Here is a 16008-nt window from a genome sequence, read left to right as displayed (position 1 = left end):
GACAAAATGAGTTGGAAAAGGAGACACAGAGAGAGTTGGAGAGGGAGAGACTGGGTGAGCTGGAGAGGGAGAGACTGGGTGAGCTGGAGAGGGAGAGACTGGGTGAGCTGGAGAGGGAGAGACTGGGTGAGCTGGAGAGGGAGAGACTGGGTGAGCTGGAGAGGGAGAGACTGGGTGAGCTGGAGAGGGAGAGACTGGGTGAGCTGGAGAGACAGAAAGAGTTTAAAAGGGAGAGGCAGCGACAGTTCGACTTAGAGAGACAGAAGAAGTTGGAGATACAGAGAGTTGAAGAGTTGGAGGAAATAAAAGAAATGGAGAGAAGGCAACTGTTTAGGTTTGAAAAGCAGAAGCAGGCTGAGAGAGAGAGACAACAGCTTCTGGAGCTTGAAAAGCAGATACTGAGAGAGAATATGGAGAGAGAGGAGCAGGAGAAGATGAGACAACAAGCAATACAACAGGAGGTAGACCAGGAGAGACAGAGGGAGTCGGAGCGGGAGAGACAGAGGGAGTCGGAGCGGGAGAGACAGAGGGAGTCGGAGCGGGAGAGACAGAGTGTAGAAGAATTGGAGATAATAAAGAAGCTGGAGAGGAGACAACTGTTTGAGAAACAGAATGAGAGAGAGAGACAACAGCTTCAAAAGCAGAGACTGAGGGAGAAGATGGAGAAAGAGGAGCAGGAAAATATGAGACAGGTAGCTAGACAACAGGAGGCAGAGAGACAGAGAATCCTGGAGAGACAGAGGAGAGAGAACCAGGAGAGGGTGGTGCTGGACTCCTTACTTCTCAGACCTAAAGTGCTGGATCTAGACTCTGTGTCTCTGGGTGTCCTGCACTCCAGAGGCAGTCCCCACTCCCCTGGTGCCCGATGGAAGCATCCATCTCCCCGGGGAGAGGACCACTACAGGCCTGGCATCCTGGACATAGACTCATTCAGGTCCCAGACCCAGACGCAGCCCTCGTCCACTAGAGAGGTGTTCCCTATCGCTGGCATCAAGGGCTCAGACCCAGGTAGTGGGGTGAGATCCCACACTCCAGAGAGGGACGTTAGCCGTAGGGTGGGTGCAGTGGGGCGACCCAGCCCAGTGTGGGCCCCCTCTCAGCAGGAGCTGTGGGAGCAAAGGCTAGGATTCAATGAGGAATCGGTGGATAGGCCCATGGCTGGACCAGAACCACCCAGGAAGCCTGCCAATAAACCCAGCCTGGAGCAGCTCCTCCATAGGCAGTTGGACAGGGCCACGGCCCCCATTCTGGTCCCAGAGAGACGCTGGTCTGGTATGCCCAGTGAAGCATCCTTCCCCAGGAGAGAGCCCTACAGCCCTGGGTCCCCCATGGAGCAGACCTGGTTCCCCCAGGACTCAGAGCCCCAGGGGCACAGGGTAGAGGCCAGAGGACAGAGGAGATCTCAGGGCTACCAGGTAAGAAAAGTATCTTATAGAGAGACCTAGGCTATGTGAATGGCATCTACAGAGCACAAAATTCAGTGAATTCAACTAGTAATAATGGCTAATTAAAAAAGGACCATTGCGTGCTGCTTTTTTTATTTGTATTATTTTACTGCATTAGGAGAATAACATACTCAAACCTTTCGGCTTTCGCCTTCTTCACGGTGTAGGTTAAAATCTTACAATCAGGAACAACTTTTGCTTCTAACCAGGTTAGTCATCTGCCAATCAGGGATTGCTTCTCTCGTCTACCTGTATCAGGGCTCTCCAACCCTGTTCCTGGAAAGCTACCCTCCTGTAGGTTTTCATTCGAACCCTGTTCCTGGAAAGCTACCCTCCTCTCGGTTTTCATTCGAACCCTGTTCCTGGAAAGCTACCCTCCTGTAGGTTTTTGCTCAAACCCCAGTTGTAACTAACCTGATTCAGCTTATCAACCAGCTAATTATTGGAATCAGTAGCTCTCCAGCAACAAGGTTGGAGTGACAATCTACAGTACGGTAGCTCTCCAGGAACAAGGTTGGAGTGACAATCTACAGTACGGTAGCTCTCCAGGAACAAGGTTGGAGTGACAATCTACAGTATGGTAGCTCTCCAGGAACAAGGTTGGAGTGACAATCTACAGTACGGTAGCTCTCCAGGAACAGGGTTGGAGTGACATTCTACAGTACGGTAGCTCTCTAGGAACAGGGTTGGAGTGACAATCTACACTACGGTAGCTCTCCAGGAACAAGGTTGGAGTGACAATCTACAGTACGGTAGCTCTCCAGGAACAAGGTTGGAGAGCCCTGACCTGTATACATGTTACAATCACAAAGAAAGTACAGAATTGTAAGATATGGGAGCGGGCTCAGAAGGCAATTGGGAGTGTCAGACGTGAACCGTTCAATAATCAATTACCTTAGGTGTACTTTATGAGTTAGCCCCACATATTTATGAACAGCTTGGTGTCCTTTGTGGCAAGCTATCTCATAAATTGTTATAAGGTATACCCAAGTAAGTGGACACCTAAGGCAATTAAATTGATTCTTTAATGGTTCATGCCTGATACACTACATGGCCAAAAGTATGTGTGACTTTCAACATGGCACCGTTATAGGATGCCACCTTTCCAACAAGTCAGTTTGTCAAATTTCTACCCTGCTAGAGCTGTCCCGGTCAACTGTAAGTGCTGTAATTGTGAAGTGGAAACATCTAGAAGCAACAACGGCTCAACTGCGAAGTGGTAGGCCACACGCTCACAGAATAGGTCCGGCGAGTGCTGAATCGTGTAGCGCGTAAAAATCTTCTGTCCTCGTTTGCAACACTACCGACTTCCAAACTACCTCTGGAAGCAATGTCAGCACAATAACTGTTCCCGCGGGAGCTTCATGAAATGGACTTTCATGGCCGAGCAGCTGCACACAAGCTTAAGATCGGCATGCGCAATGCCAAGGTCGGTTGAAGTGGTGTAAAGCTCGCCGCCATTGGACTCTGGAGCAGTGGAAACCCGTTCTCTGGAGGGATGAATCACACTTCAGTCGCTGGCAGTCCGACGGAAGAATCTGGGTTTGGCGGATGCCAGGACAACGCTACCTGCCCCAATGCATAGTGCCAACTGTAAAGTTTGGTGGAAGAGAGATAATGGTCTGGGGCTGTTTTTCATGGTTCAGGCTAGGCCCCTTAGTTCCAGTGAAGGGAAATCTCAATGCTATGGCATACAATGACATTCTAGACAATTCTGTGGTAACAGTTTGGTTAAGGCCCTTTCCTGTTTCAGTATGACAATGCCCCCAAGCACAAAGCGCGGTCCATGCGAGATTGGTGTGGAAGAACTTGACTGGCCTGCACAGAGCCCTGACCTCAACCCCATCAAACAACTTTGTGATGAATTGGAACGCCGACTGCATGCCAAGCCTAATCGACCAACATCAGTGCCTGACCTTGTGGCTGAATGGAAGCAAGTCCCTTCAGCAAGGTTCCAACAAATAAATAGTTGAAAGCCTTCCCAGAAGAGTGGAGGCTGTTATAGCAGCAAAGGGGGTACCAACTCCATATTAATGCCCATGATTTTGGAATGAGATGTTCGACGAGCAGGTGTCCACATACCTTTGGCCATGTAGTGTACTCTCAATTGTCTTCCGTGCCCACTTCCATATCCTATAATTCTGTATGTTTTGTGTGATTGTAACATGTAGACCAGAGAAGCCATCCCTGATTAGAAGCACCTGAACGGTGCTCACCTGTGTTCCCTAGAAAAGTTGTTCCCGATTCTAAGATTTGAACCTGCACACTGAAGGCAAAAGCCGAAACATCGGTGTGTGTTGTTCTCCTAATGCACTAAAATAATCTTTGTGTGCAGACCCATCTCCCTTTTTACCTATGTGAATATAACCAGAACAAGGGCTTTCGTGTAAACATTCCATTTAATTCTACTATCCCTGTGTCTTAGGAGCTGAACCGAATGAGGTCCCGCAGTGTGTCCCGTCGATCGGCTCCGTCTGAGAGTGCTGTGGAGGGGAGCCTGTCCAGGATGAGGAGCAGGAGTGCACATAGAGAAAGGGACCGACAGAGCTGGGTGAGTCATGATGCTTCTGTTTCCATGCACACGGGTATAAACACACACAATCCCCGAATTTCTGACTCAAAGCTGGACGAGTTTCAGAAATGAGCTTCTGCTACAGTGATATTAACCTGCTTCAACATGGTAACAATTGGAGCCCCCTCGGTTCTATGTTTAATCAACGTTTCCTTTCGAGCTGATTCTCACAGAAGACCCCAGTTATTTGGAAAAAATAAGCTTGTATATAACTTCAGTTGCTGGGTTTGTTGGTTGGTTGTGTGTGTTTTGTTACAGTAGGGTGGAGTAGGAATGCAGTTAGTTCACTGGGAGAGTTGAGTGCTATGTGGAGCACTGGGAGTAATGAGTTGATGAGTAATGTGAAAGGCATGGTCTCACTCATCTCCACCCTCTTTCACCTCACATAGCAGAGAAATTGAGGCCAGATATGTTCTCAGGTCTGTAATTCAGGATTGTCATTAGCTAATACGTGCATGTACTGCTCACTTTGACAGCATCCTGTTTGCATAGCTGGAGGAAGGCTCTGCTGTGAAATTGGCCGTAGTGATATTGATATTACTTTTATTTAAAGCTACAATATGTAACTTTTTTGCGTGACCCACAATTCACATAGAAATCTGAGTTATAGATCTGTCATTCTCCTTGAAAGCAAGTCTAAGAAGCGGTAGATGTGTTCTATGTGCGCTATTTCTATGCGTTACGTCTTAAGTTTATTTTTTCTGTCTTTTACTTTCGGTTTTGTACACGAGCTTCAAATAGCTGAAAATACAATATTTTTGGTTATGGAAAATATATTTTACAGCGGTGTGGATGGTACAATGATTCTCTACACTTTACTTGCTTGTTTTGTCACATAAACTGAAATTAGGCGCACTATTAGAATTTTAGCAAGTAGTGCATCTTTAAAAGGATTGGACCCTTTTATTCAATTTTCACCTAAAATGACATACCCAAATCTAACTTCCTGTAGCTCAGGACCTGAAGCAAGGATATGCATATTCTTGATACCATTTGAAGGGAAACACTTTGAAGTTTGTGGAAATGTGAAGTTAATGTAGCAGAATAACACATTCGTTCTGGTAGAAGATAATACAAAGGAAAAAAACATGAATTTTATTTTATGCAAGAGAAAGGCCAATATATGACTTAGGAATCTAGGCGCAATTTAGATTTGACACTAGATGGCGCAGTGTATGTACAAAGTTTTAGACTGATTCAATGAACCATTGCATTTCTGTTCAAAATGTTGTATCAAGTCTGCCCAAATGTGCCTAATTTGGTTTGTTAATACATTTTCAAGTTCATAATTGTGCACTCTCCTCAAACAATAGCATGGTATTCTTTCACTGTAATAGCTACTGTAAATTGGACAGTGCAGTTAAATAATTTTTAATCCAAGCTTTCTGCCCATATCAGATATGTCCTAGAGGTCGACCGATTAATCGGAATGGCCGATTTAATTAGGGCCGATTTCAAGTTTTCATAACAATCGGAAATCGGTATTTTTGGGCGCCGATTTGCCGATATTTTTTAAATCTTTTTTTTTTATACCTTTATTTAACTAGGCAAGTCAGTTAAGAACACATTCTTATTTTCAATGACGGCCTAGGAACGGTGGGTTAACTGCCTTGTTCAGGGGCAGAACGACAGATTTTCACCTTGTCAGCTCGGGGGATCCAATCTTGCAACCTTACAGTTAACTAGTCCAACGCAATAACGACCTGCCTCTCTCTCGTTGCACTCCACAAGGAGACTGCCTGTTACGTGAATGCAGTAAGCCAAGGTAAGTTGCTAGCTAGCATTAAACTTATCTTATAAAAAACAATAAATCATAACCACTAGTTAACTACACATGGTTGATGATATTACTAGATATTATCTAGCGTGTCCTGCATTGCATATAATCTGACTGAGCATACAAGTATCTAAGTATCTGACTGAGCGGTGGTACGCAGAAGCAGGCGCGTAAACATTCATTCAAACAGCACTTTTGTGCGTTTTGCCAGCAGCTCTTCGTTGTGCATCAAGCATTGCGCTGTTTATGACTTCAAGCCTATCAACTCCCGAGATGAGGCTGGTGTAACCGAAGTGAAATGGCTAGCTAATTAGCGCGCGCTAATAGCGTTTCAAACGTCACTCGCTCTGAGCCTTCTAGTAGTTGTTCTCCTTGCTCTGCATGGGTAACGCTGCTTCAATGGTGGCTGTTGTCGTTGTGTTGCTGGTTCGAGCCCAGGGAGGAGCGAGGAGAGGGACGGAAGCTATACTGTTACTTGCAATACTAAAGTGCCTATAAGAACATTCAGTAGTCAAAGGTTAATGAAATACAAATGGTATAGAGGGAAATAGTCCTATAATTCCTATAATAACTACAACCTAAAACTTCTTACCTGGGAATATTGAAGACTCATGTTAAAAGGAACCACCAGCTTTCATATGTTCTGAGCAAGGAACTGAAACGTTAGCTTTCTTATATGGCACATATTGCACTTTTACTTTCTTCTCCAACACTTTGTTTTTGCATTATTTAAACTAAATTGAACATGTTTCATTATTTTCTTGAGGCTCAATTGATTTTATTGATGTATTATATTAAGGTAAAATAAGTGTTCATTCAGTATTGTTGTAATAATCATAATAATCATTGAAAAATCATAATCGGTCGACCTCTACTATGTCCTGGGAAATTTTCTTGTTACTTACAACCTCATGCTAATCACACTAGCCTACATTAGCTAAACCGTCCCGCGGGGGGGACACCAATCCTGTAGAGGTTTTAAGCACCTGTCTACATATCAGCCTGTGCTACAAATGATTCCATCCAGAAACAAAACAAGTTTATATCCGCCCAAGTGTAAATGGCTGAAAGGGAAATGTTTATAAGCATACCAATATATTCATTATATCAGAAGAAAATGAATGGGGGAAAAAATTTAGCTTTGATTTGATAAGGCACGGCTGCCATCCCAGTGTTACTCCATGATGAGTTTTTGCGTGTGTTTCTGTCACCACCTGCTGGTCTGTGGTTGTTGTGTAATACAATATGTTGAGAGCCTGAGTGGTGCAATTACCACAGGGATTCAGGGTTTCCTTGAGCCGGTAATAGCCGGCGTTTGGCCGTTTTTTGTATTATTATTTTTTATTAAAAGAAATGCCATCGGGAGAAGAAAAAATCCCATTTGCAAAAATCATTATTTTAGCCAATTTATTGATGGAAATACCAGCCGATGTAAATACATATGACTGGTCATGCTTATCGATCTATAGGTTCATTTGCTTAATTTAGTGGAATTAAATTGGGGCGTGTGTACAGTATATTCGTTATGTATCTTATTTATCACACACATACAAAGCCTTTGAGCGGAAAATCAGTGAGACTGTGTGAAAGCTGCTGCTACAGCATCTCAAACAGCAAATGCCTAGGCAACGGGAGGCAGGCTTCATCCACGCGTTATGCAGCACTTTGCAATGAGCTGGAGGCATTATGCATTTTGAAAACACACTTGTCTAAAACCTGAACGTTTTACTACATATTATGAGGCATGTCTTACCTTGCTTTAAAGTAGCCTAGCCAAAATCAATTATTTTATACAAGCTTTCTTTGGTTGCTCAGTAGCCAGAGGCACAATCCTAGTCATATTAGTAAGCAGCCCGTGCTAGTTGTTGCATATTAGATCTCCCTTCTTTCTAACAGATATTTTCATCTCTGTCACATGAAACCGCTCGCATGCGGTGTGCTTTTGACAACAGTGTTTTCCAGCTAATTGCAGTATGGAACGAACATTCGCGAGTAGCCTACTGCATTGTGTGGATTGCTGCACTTATAATGTGAAGAATTAATAGTTTGAACATTTTAAGCTAAACATTCTGATCTGGCTCATTTTGCTTTTTAATGTACATTTTTTAATGTAGCCTACTGGTTCTATGAATTTGGGAAGCATCGTCCACAACTGTCCCAGATTCTGTTTTGAATTGACTATTTCTTTCTTGACAAGCTGACCAATAGAATAGGTACATTTCTCTATTATGGGGGATAGTAGATTGACATAGGCTAATGATTTTGCTGTTTGTTACTCATCTTGTTGGCGGAGGGAAAGTAAATATGGACAGTTATTCTAACATGTTCAAAGTGCACATCTGAATTCGGTAAGAAGGACCACTCGTTGCATTCTCTGTTAAGATGAATTACCATCATTTACATTTGATTTCTGTCATTCTGAGCACCGTAGGTGGACGCCGTAATTAGGTTATACACCCAATCAATGTACATGGGTCTGGCAAATTTCTCAAATGTCCAGTAAATTATGGAAACTCAATGGAAACCCTGGGATTCTAGTTCTTAATTGTGTAGAGCAACTGGAGACACCAGTGTGAAATACCTGGTCTAGACTGAATTACTGACATAAGTTGTGGGAAAAGGTGTTTTATATAATTTCAGTTTGGGGGAACAAGGGGATTCATTAAAGATGGGAAATTCCTTTTCTATCAGCATGTGTTAATGACTTGCTGTTGTGATAGTGTTTTTCTGTATCAGTATGGAGGTTAGGCCTGGTATGAGAGTGCACTATGGGAAATGTGTCGATCTCTCATGAGATCACGCTGGTATGATCACATCATTACTAATGCCATGGTTAGAGAGGGCAGAGGAAGTGAAGAGAGGTAAAGACAGACAGATGGTCGCCGGGCTCAGAGACATGGTGTACTACATGAGGCTGTCCTGCTGTCTGAGGCTTCTACACTGGCTGTGGGTAAGTGATGGGAGATCGTTAATCAGAGCAAGGAAGCAAGTAGGGCTATGAATTGCCAAGGACCTCACAATACGATATTATCAAGATACTTAGGTGCCGATATATGTATTGCGATTCAATACTGCTATTTTTTGTTGTTGAAATTTGATGTTCCAAACATATTTCTCACTATGTCTGCAGCAGAGGGACAAGAGACGGCATGAGAAAATGAGTTTATCAGTTGTGGAAATAAAAGTGCTGAAAACATGTTGTCTCATTATTTAAAAAGAAGATGGAGAACAAGTTATAGGATGAAAAATAACAGTGTTTTGGCACAGGTGGCGTCGACTAGGACTAGCTAGCAAAAAAAAACTATGATAATTGGAGTCAAAGTATCAATATTAAAATAATAATTGCAATATGTAAGTGTATTGATCCCCATCACTAGAATCAAGGGAGAGGACAGACTAAAAGAGGCCTTCGTATAGCTAGGAATGTGTGGCTATTGGATATTATGTCTGATCGAAGCAAGTTATATTAGCCCTATATATGCTTTGTTACGGTGGCTGGTTGTGCAAGTGTGACTTCATCATTTTAAAAAAACTTGGTAATGCATATTTGAGTCATATTTTTTGCTGGTCAATTGTTATTAGCTTACATTTTCGTTCCTGCCGTAAAACCTTTTTCTCCGTAGTCAGTTGGTGTTGATGAAACTTGAGTCTGTATGTTTTTTTGTGGAGAGAACTGTGATTTTCTAGCTATAGAATGGTTCGAGGAGGGAGACAATTTTTTGGTGGCTTTAGATCAATGTTCCTCAGAACTATTCTCCAGACGCCTACCAGGGGGCACAGTTTGAGGTGCCACGTTTGTCTTGCAGAGTATATCTTACATACTAAGGCTTAACTCCGAGAGATGACTCTGGTAGGCACGATGGAGTTCTGAAAGGGGAAAGGAGAGACTTCTCTGATCTGACATGCAGTTTGCATGAGTCAGGGAGCCATTTGTTAGGCAAACTCTGACACGCTGTCATGATTCCTCTCTTTAACCATGAGCTCACTGTGCTGCGGACAGACTGGCTGACAACCACAGTCTCAGCTCTCACACACAGCCACACCTGTCTCATCCCCTCTCTCTCTCTCTCAGGCATGCATTCTCTATCTATTTAAAGGTATAGGCTAAACAACATAAACATCCACCCATGAACTTGAACTCTTAGTTCCTATCACACACACACACACACACACACACACACACACACACACACACACACACACACACACACACACACACGTTCCCCATCCCTCCTGTCTTCCCACCCCTTCCGCCCTGTGCCGAGTGCTGACTATGCCTGTGAGAATTCTCTCTCGCACTGCAAGCAGAAACAGGCAAGAGAAACAGAGCACTGCAGAACATATATCACCCTCCTGCACTGCAAATCCGGGCCCTCCCTCTCTCCACTCCTCCCTCCCTCTCTCCACTCCTCCCTCCCTCTCTGCCTCCTTTCTCCCCTCCCTCACTTAGTTCGCAAAGGTTTCTCCTTGAGCGTGAGTCCTGCAGCGCTGGGGACTAGTAGCAAGAGACTGACGCATTTGTCTTCCACCTGCCCGTACCTGCAGGGGAAGAGGAACCAGAGGGCGCTGGTCTCGTTTTGTCTCTTACGGATTCAACTTTAGCGTCACAATCTCCTCTCCTGTTTGTGCTTCTATACCCACGGCGCTGCTTTGCTGTTGGTGTGTTAGGTACTGAGCTGGAATAGGAATGAGTACAGCTCTCCCTCAGTCTGCCTGACACCAGCTGTTCTCTTCTGGACTGTAGTTTTCCTGTAAAGTTTTCCACCAGGAAGACGACAGCAGCGTGGATACCATGGGAGAGGTAGATTCATGGATTGTCTTCCTCTGTGATTCCGGACGTGTCAGAGCGACGGCTTCAGGATTCCGCTGTCAGGTTTGACATGTGAGGGGTATGTGTGTGAGATTTTGTTGTTGCTACTGAGGGTGACCATCAGTATGTGGCTGTGAAGAACCTGTTTGCAGACGGTGCAGTAGTAGATCTGCTGTGACCGGAGTCTCTACCAGCTGAGGAACTGTAGAACAGCCTTATATACCATTTTGGGTTCCCCGCTACATAGTCTTGCCCTTCTGTATAACTGTTTATGGAAATAGGCATCTCACAGAAATAGACTTCACCTTAGCCCCAGATTCTAGGGCCATTGCTGCAGATGATGGACTGAAATGGAGCCATGACGGCACCAGTGGGACTCGACAGCACAGAGGCTCACTGAGAAGCACCGAGAGACAGTGACCTGGACTGCGAGCCTGTAGCCGGAGCCAAGTGCTGTATTGCTGCATGTTTTTGGAGACACTAGGGCATCTGACTGGCTGTGCCATCTCTTCCAAACAGCCCAGCTACTGCAGCATTAACCTAGCTACGCACCTCAGCAGTATCCAGGACACCAGCTTTGAACCTGGACATCTACCTGGCTCAAGGACTTTCCCTCGACCATATTAACACACTGGACTGCTCTGGACCTCCACCTGACAGAGCGCTCTGTCCAGGCTTCATTCTGCAACGTTGGTCCTTTAGTGATCTGATCTAAACTGAGATGGAGTACCTGGGGGACAAGCTGTCGGTGGCCCAGTCCCAAGTGTCTGGGTGGATGGGGAATGTACGCCGCTCCCTGCAGGGGGCGCTCAGCGTGGTGTCCAGTGCGGTGGAACGTGGGGGCAGGGGGGCCGAGGACAGCCCTGGTGGCTTCAAGAGGGCCAACTCGTTACGTTCTCTGGCCTCTCGCAGCCGGGACTCTTTCCGCAGGTTCTCTCTGCGCAGCCAGCAGCGCCTGTCCCTACGCAGGCGTCCTGGGAGCAGCACCCCCAACACCCCCACCGCAGTAAGACACACTTTGTTTACACTCACCCCCCCATCCATCCCTCTCACCACCAAATGGTCTCCCATCAGTCACTACACATTCCAAGCACCTCAAACTTGTCAAGTCCTTCTCTATTTGTGTGTTTCGTGTCTTTGTCTATTTGTGTTGCTATGTGATCTCTCTCTCTGATCCTGATAGTTCCTGAATGTTCTGCTTTTGTTCGCTGCTCAGTGCTCACCCCCCTCTGTGCCTCATCTGCTTGTCTCTCTCCTCCTCTGATACCATCTTTGACATAACACTAACCTTAGTCTGTATGTCTGCACCATAGCTCCCATTCCAGCAGTGTCACTGGCTCCTTAGGTCATAGCTTACTGTGGGCTGGAGTTGGGTTTCTCGCCGACCCTCACTCTTAAACTATGGTCTGTTTTTACCCTTTACACTCGTGGGAATTGGCCTATATGGATAGGGCTACATTTAAATGTTTCTTACAGAAGAAATATGCATAAACAAGAAATCATATGCATAAACATGGTATCAATTGAAAGGGAACAGTTTTGAGATTATGGCACAATTATTAGACCAAAGTTCAGGACAATAGTTCACCTGATACCAGACTGATTCCAAACATTACACTGTTGATTTTATGTGCATTTGACATTTAATGTACTTTTCGCCTCATTTGTTGAAAATGAAATCTGAAAATACTCTGGACACATTCAGTAACATGATATTTTCCTGGAAAATGTGGGGTAGGTGAAACATAAGACAAAATAATAACAAGGGTTTGACTGAGAGGACTAACTGCGGTCTCCAAAGTGTGCACAGTTCCTAAGTCACTTCCATGTACGTTGATGACTCAAAGAAGAGTCTTCAACTAGAAAGGTGTTTTTAGAGCTCCTAACTGTGGCGTTGAGGAACTAGAGCGAACACACTTGTAGTTGTTTTGTTTGGAACACAGCCCTGCATCCCTGCCTTTCCATAATTACTGTTTTTTACGCAATCCAAAAACTGACCATTATGAATTGCCATTTGGGTCAGGTGGGCATCATTTCTAAGTTTGTTCTATTGCCGACATCACTAGCTAAGTTATAAAATAGGATCTTACAGTGTAAGTCTTTCACAGGGCAGTTCAGAGAAACAGATAGTAATTTTGGTGATCATAGAATGGAGTCATGAGTGCATTCAGATGCGTGGTCCACAGCTCATTTTCTACACAATAGAGAAACACAGAAACACATTCTGTTCTGAACAACTCAGGGTATGACGCCATGTCATCTTGTAACTGTACATCAAACAGAGATCATAAATGTTGACACTGTATACTAGATGAGTTTTATGATATGGAAATGTAAAGTGCAGATTTGGACTCACAGGGGTTTGGCTTTCTTGTATGACATCAAAGTGGTATTTATTGTAATCCTCAACGTCTCATCTTTCAAAATACATCGATTCCTCATAATTTACAACATTTTCCTCACACAGACAGCAATAATTTTGCAAAAGTTGACCAAATTAGCAGGAGGGACGGTAGCAACTTCTGTTGTATTCGGCTCATGTGACAAATCAAATGTGATTTGATTTGAACTTGTCACGGTGCTCAAGTTCAGATTGGCTGTCACTCAGGAGCCCCTTAAGGCACTGCATCGCAGTGCTAGAGGCGTCACTACAGACCCTGGTTCGATTCCAGTCTGTATCACAACCGGCCGTGATTGGGAGTCCCATAGGGCGGCGCATAATTGGCCCAGCATTGTCCGGGTTACGGTTTGGCCGGGTTAAGCAGTCATTGTAAATAAGAATTTGTTCTTAACTGACTAGCCTAGTTAAATAAAGTTTAAATCAAAAAAGTTGTGATACAGTTTGATTGCATTTTATGTAAGATTTACAGATTAGGCCTAGCTTGTTTGTGTGTCATTGAACAGGAGAATCAGTGTGTGCTGCCTGTGAGGAGAGGTTGTGATGAATGGTCAGAGCACTGAGGCCAGTGAGATGTGGGGAGAAAGAGGTGGACAGGGGCCAACCAGCTAATGGAGCGGTAGCGAGGATGATGGGAGGGGATTGGGGTTGGTCTACTCACTGAAAGGACCAGGGGGGTGGAGGTGGGGCTGCTGGGATGGATGGTGCATATGCACAATTAAGGCCTGCAGTACTGCTGGGTCCCGTTTGGCCCAGTTGGTAGAGCATGGCGTTTGTGGGTTCTATGCACTCATTACTGTAAGTCGCTCTCGATAAGAGCATCTGCTAAAATTGACTTTAAAAATGTATTTAAAAAAAAAAGCTGCCTGCCCCCCCCCTCACAGCATCTAATGCCCAGAAAGTCCACACACCTGTACCCTCACGTCTTAATCAGTTGCAACACATAAACAAAACCCCGCAGACACGGCAGCCCTTTACCGATTCACTCTCTCGGTGTGGTTTGTGTGTACGTGTGTCCTTTTTAGCTGGAGCCTGTGTAGTTGTCCATACAGTACCGGAGAGTCAGCTGGTGGATCATCCAGATACCTCTAATAGGCCCTGGTCTCCCTCAGGCTGACTTGAACCCACCATCTCTCCGTCTGGACCCAGTACTCTAACCTGCAGCCTGTATCAGCCAGGGCTGGTCTTAAAAGGGATACTTTGGGATTTTAGCAAAGAAAGAGTCAGATGAACTCGTTGGTACCATTTTTGTGTCTCTTTGTCAAGTATGAAGTAAGTTAGGGGTAGTTTTGCCAGCCAATGCTACAGATAGCATAATGACTGGAAGTCTATGGTAACGCTTGTTAGCAATTGCGCTAACGCAAGTTAGCAACTTCTTTCAACTGCACACAGAGACATAAAAATGGTATCCACGAGTTCATCTGACTCTGGGGAAGTAGATAAAGGGCCTCATTGCCAAAATCCCAAAGTATCCCTATAAAAGTTCTTAAGCCAAGTCAGTCAGGTTTTACTAACATTCTGTTGTGCTCTGCATTCTTAGCAAACACTTGTACATTGCACTTATGTAATAATGACAGAACTAAATACCCTAAACATGTCCTTTTCAGTTCTCTATCAGAGGTCAGTGTTTTGGTAGCTCTGTAAAATGTGACTGGAGTGCTGCTCTGTTGTTGACAGGGGATTAGTGCTCATGGGATCTGTAGTCATGTTAGGATAGATGCAGAGGGTCGTCATTGACCAGTCTGTCAATGATGAGTGTGTTAACTGTTCAACATTCCTACCCAGAGGGGTTGGAGCAGGAGAGTGGGGCTGGTGTGATGTGTGTTCTGTTGTGTTCGTGTTGGGTTCATTGTACCTGCACTAACTAACCGGCCTGCTCTGTTGTCTGCTTCCAGGCAGCGTGACCATATGTTAAATGTGTTGGAGCTGCACAGCACTTCCTCATTCATAGAGAATTGTGAATGGCCGTTATACATGACAGAGATGAACTGTTCTTTTCCAGTTTGCACTAAGGAAATGGATTCATAACATGTCCAACTCACTAGGCCTTCAGTTTTACTTTACCAGGTTAGTCTCATTGAGATTAAAAATATATTTTTTTTTAAATAGAGACCTGGCCAAATTACCAGAACATAAAGTGTCATACAAAGGCACATTTACAACATAAAACACTACAGTTTAAAAACATGAATTTACACATTGACCAGGCAAGATGCTTTGGAGAGGTTTGGTGCATTTAGGGGTCAAAACATTGAAAGCCCCCCCACTTCATTGTCCACCATAGTTTCTACCCAGTCGTTAAAGTCATTCAAAGAGAACAGCTCCTGTAATTTCATGTCCTTTTGTAGCTCGTTCCAAAGCACAGTCAGTAAAATAGTCATGTGAGCTTAGGCGATAATTGTATTTTGTCTGCTGGACAAAATGGGCTATATCCTATTTTCAGCACATCAACCCAAAGTTGTCATTTTGGATTAAATTAAGAGAGTGGGTGTTATAAATAACTAGCCTACATTTACATTATTGATGAAAGATCTCTCAGGTCATGTTGATGTCTGTGATGGTGTAATCGTGGCAGGCTGTTATTATTCAGAGCTGTGATATCGGTTTGGTCTAATTTTCCAAGGCGCCTCAAATTCTTCAGCCACATGTCAGGTTGACTGACAATCTCCCTTGGTGGTCAGCCCTTTCTCTCCTTCCATTCATCCGCTCATTGTTCTGTCGTTTCCCTTGACGCACCCTTCCTGTCCACAGATTGGGGGGGGGGGGGGGGTGGGCAAGGGCTCATGTTAAGGAAAAGTCAGCTTCACTACCACTCTGATTCAAAATCACAGCCAGAAAGAAACCTATTTACCAGATAAGGTGCCTGGCAGGCCTGCTCTGTCCTTGTATCCAGTAGATTGTTGATAGCAGAGCCTACACCCTCACATTGTCAATACTGAAGGGCTTTCAGCAGCACTAATAGTCAGCCAGTCCATGCTATTTCTTAACCCTCTCAGTCTTGCTGCT

The 16008-nt window shown here is 44.6% G+C and overlaps 1 protein-coding gene across 1 annotated transcript in view; it reads left to right on the top strand.

Moving 5' to 3' along the window:
• Positions 1–16008, top strand: part of si:ch73-138n13.1 (inner centromere protein) — a 33122-nt gene that overhangs the window by 4175 nt on the left and 12939 nt on the right. The window contains exons 4-5 of the mRNA XM_039013936.1: positions 122–1415; positions 3871–3996. Coding sequence (XP_038869864.1) covers positions 122–1415; positions 3871–3996 — 1420 coding nt within the window. The remainder of the gene's footprint in view (positions 1–121; positions 1416–3870; positions 3997–16008) is intronic.

The sequence above is a fragment of the Salvelinus namaycush genome, chromosome 18, assembly GCF_016432855.1.
Source record: "Salvelinus namaycush isolate Seneca chromosome 18, SaNama_1.0, whole genome shotgun sequence".
Classification (NCBI taxonomy): Eukaryota; Metazoa; Chordata; class Actinopteri; order Salmoniformes; family Salmonidae; genus Salvelinus; species Salvelinus namaycush.
Note: the sequence above shows the minus strand (reverse complement) of the source record. Positions and strands in the feature narration are given on the sequence as shown.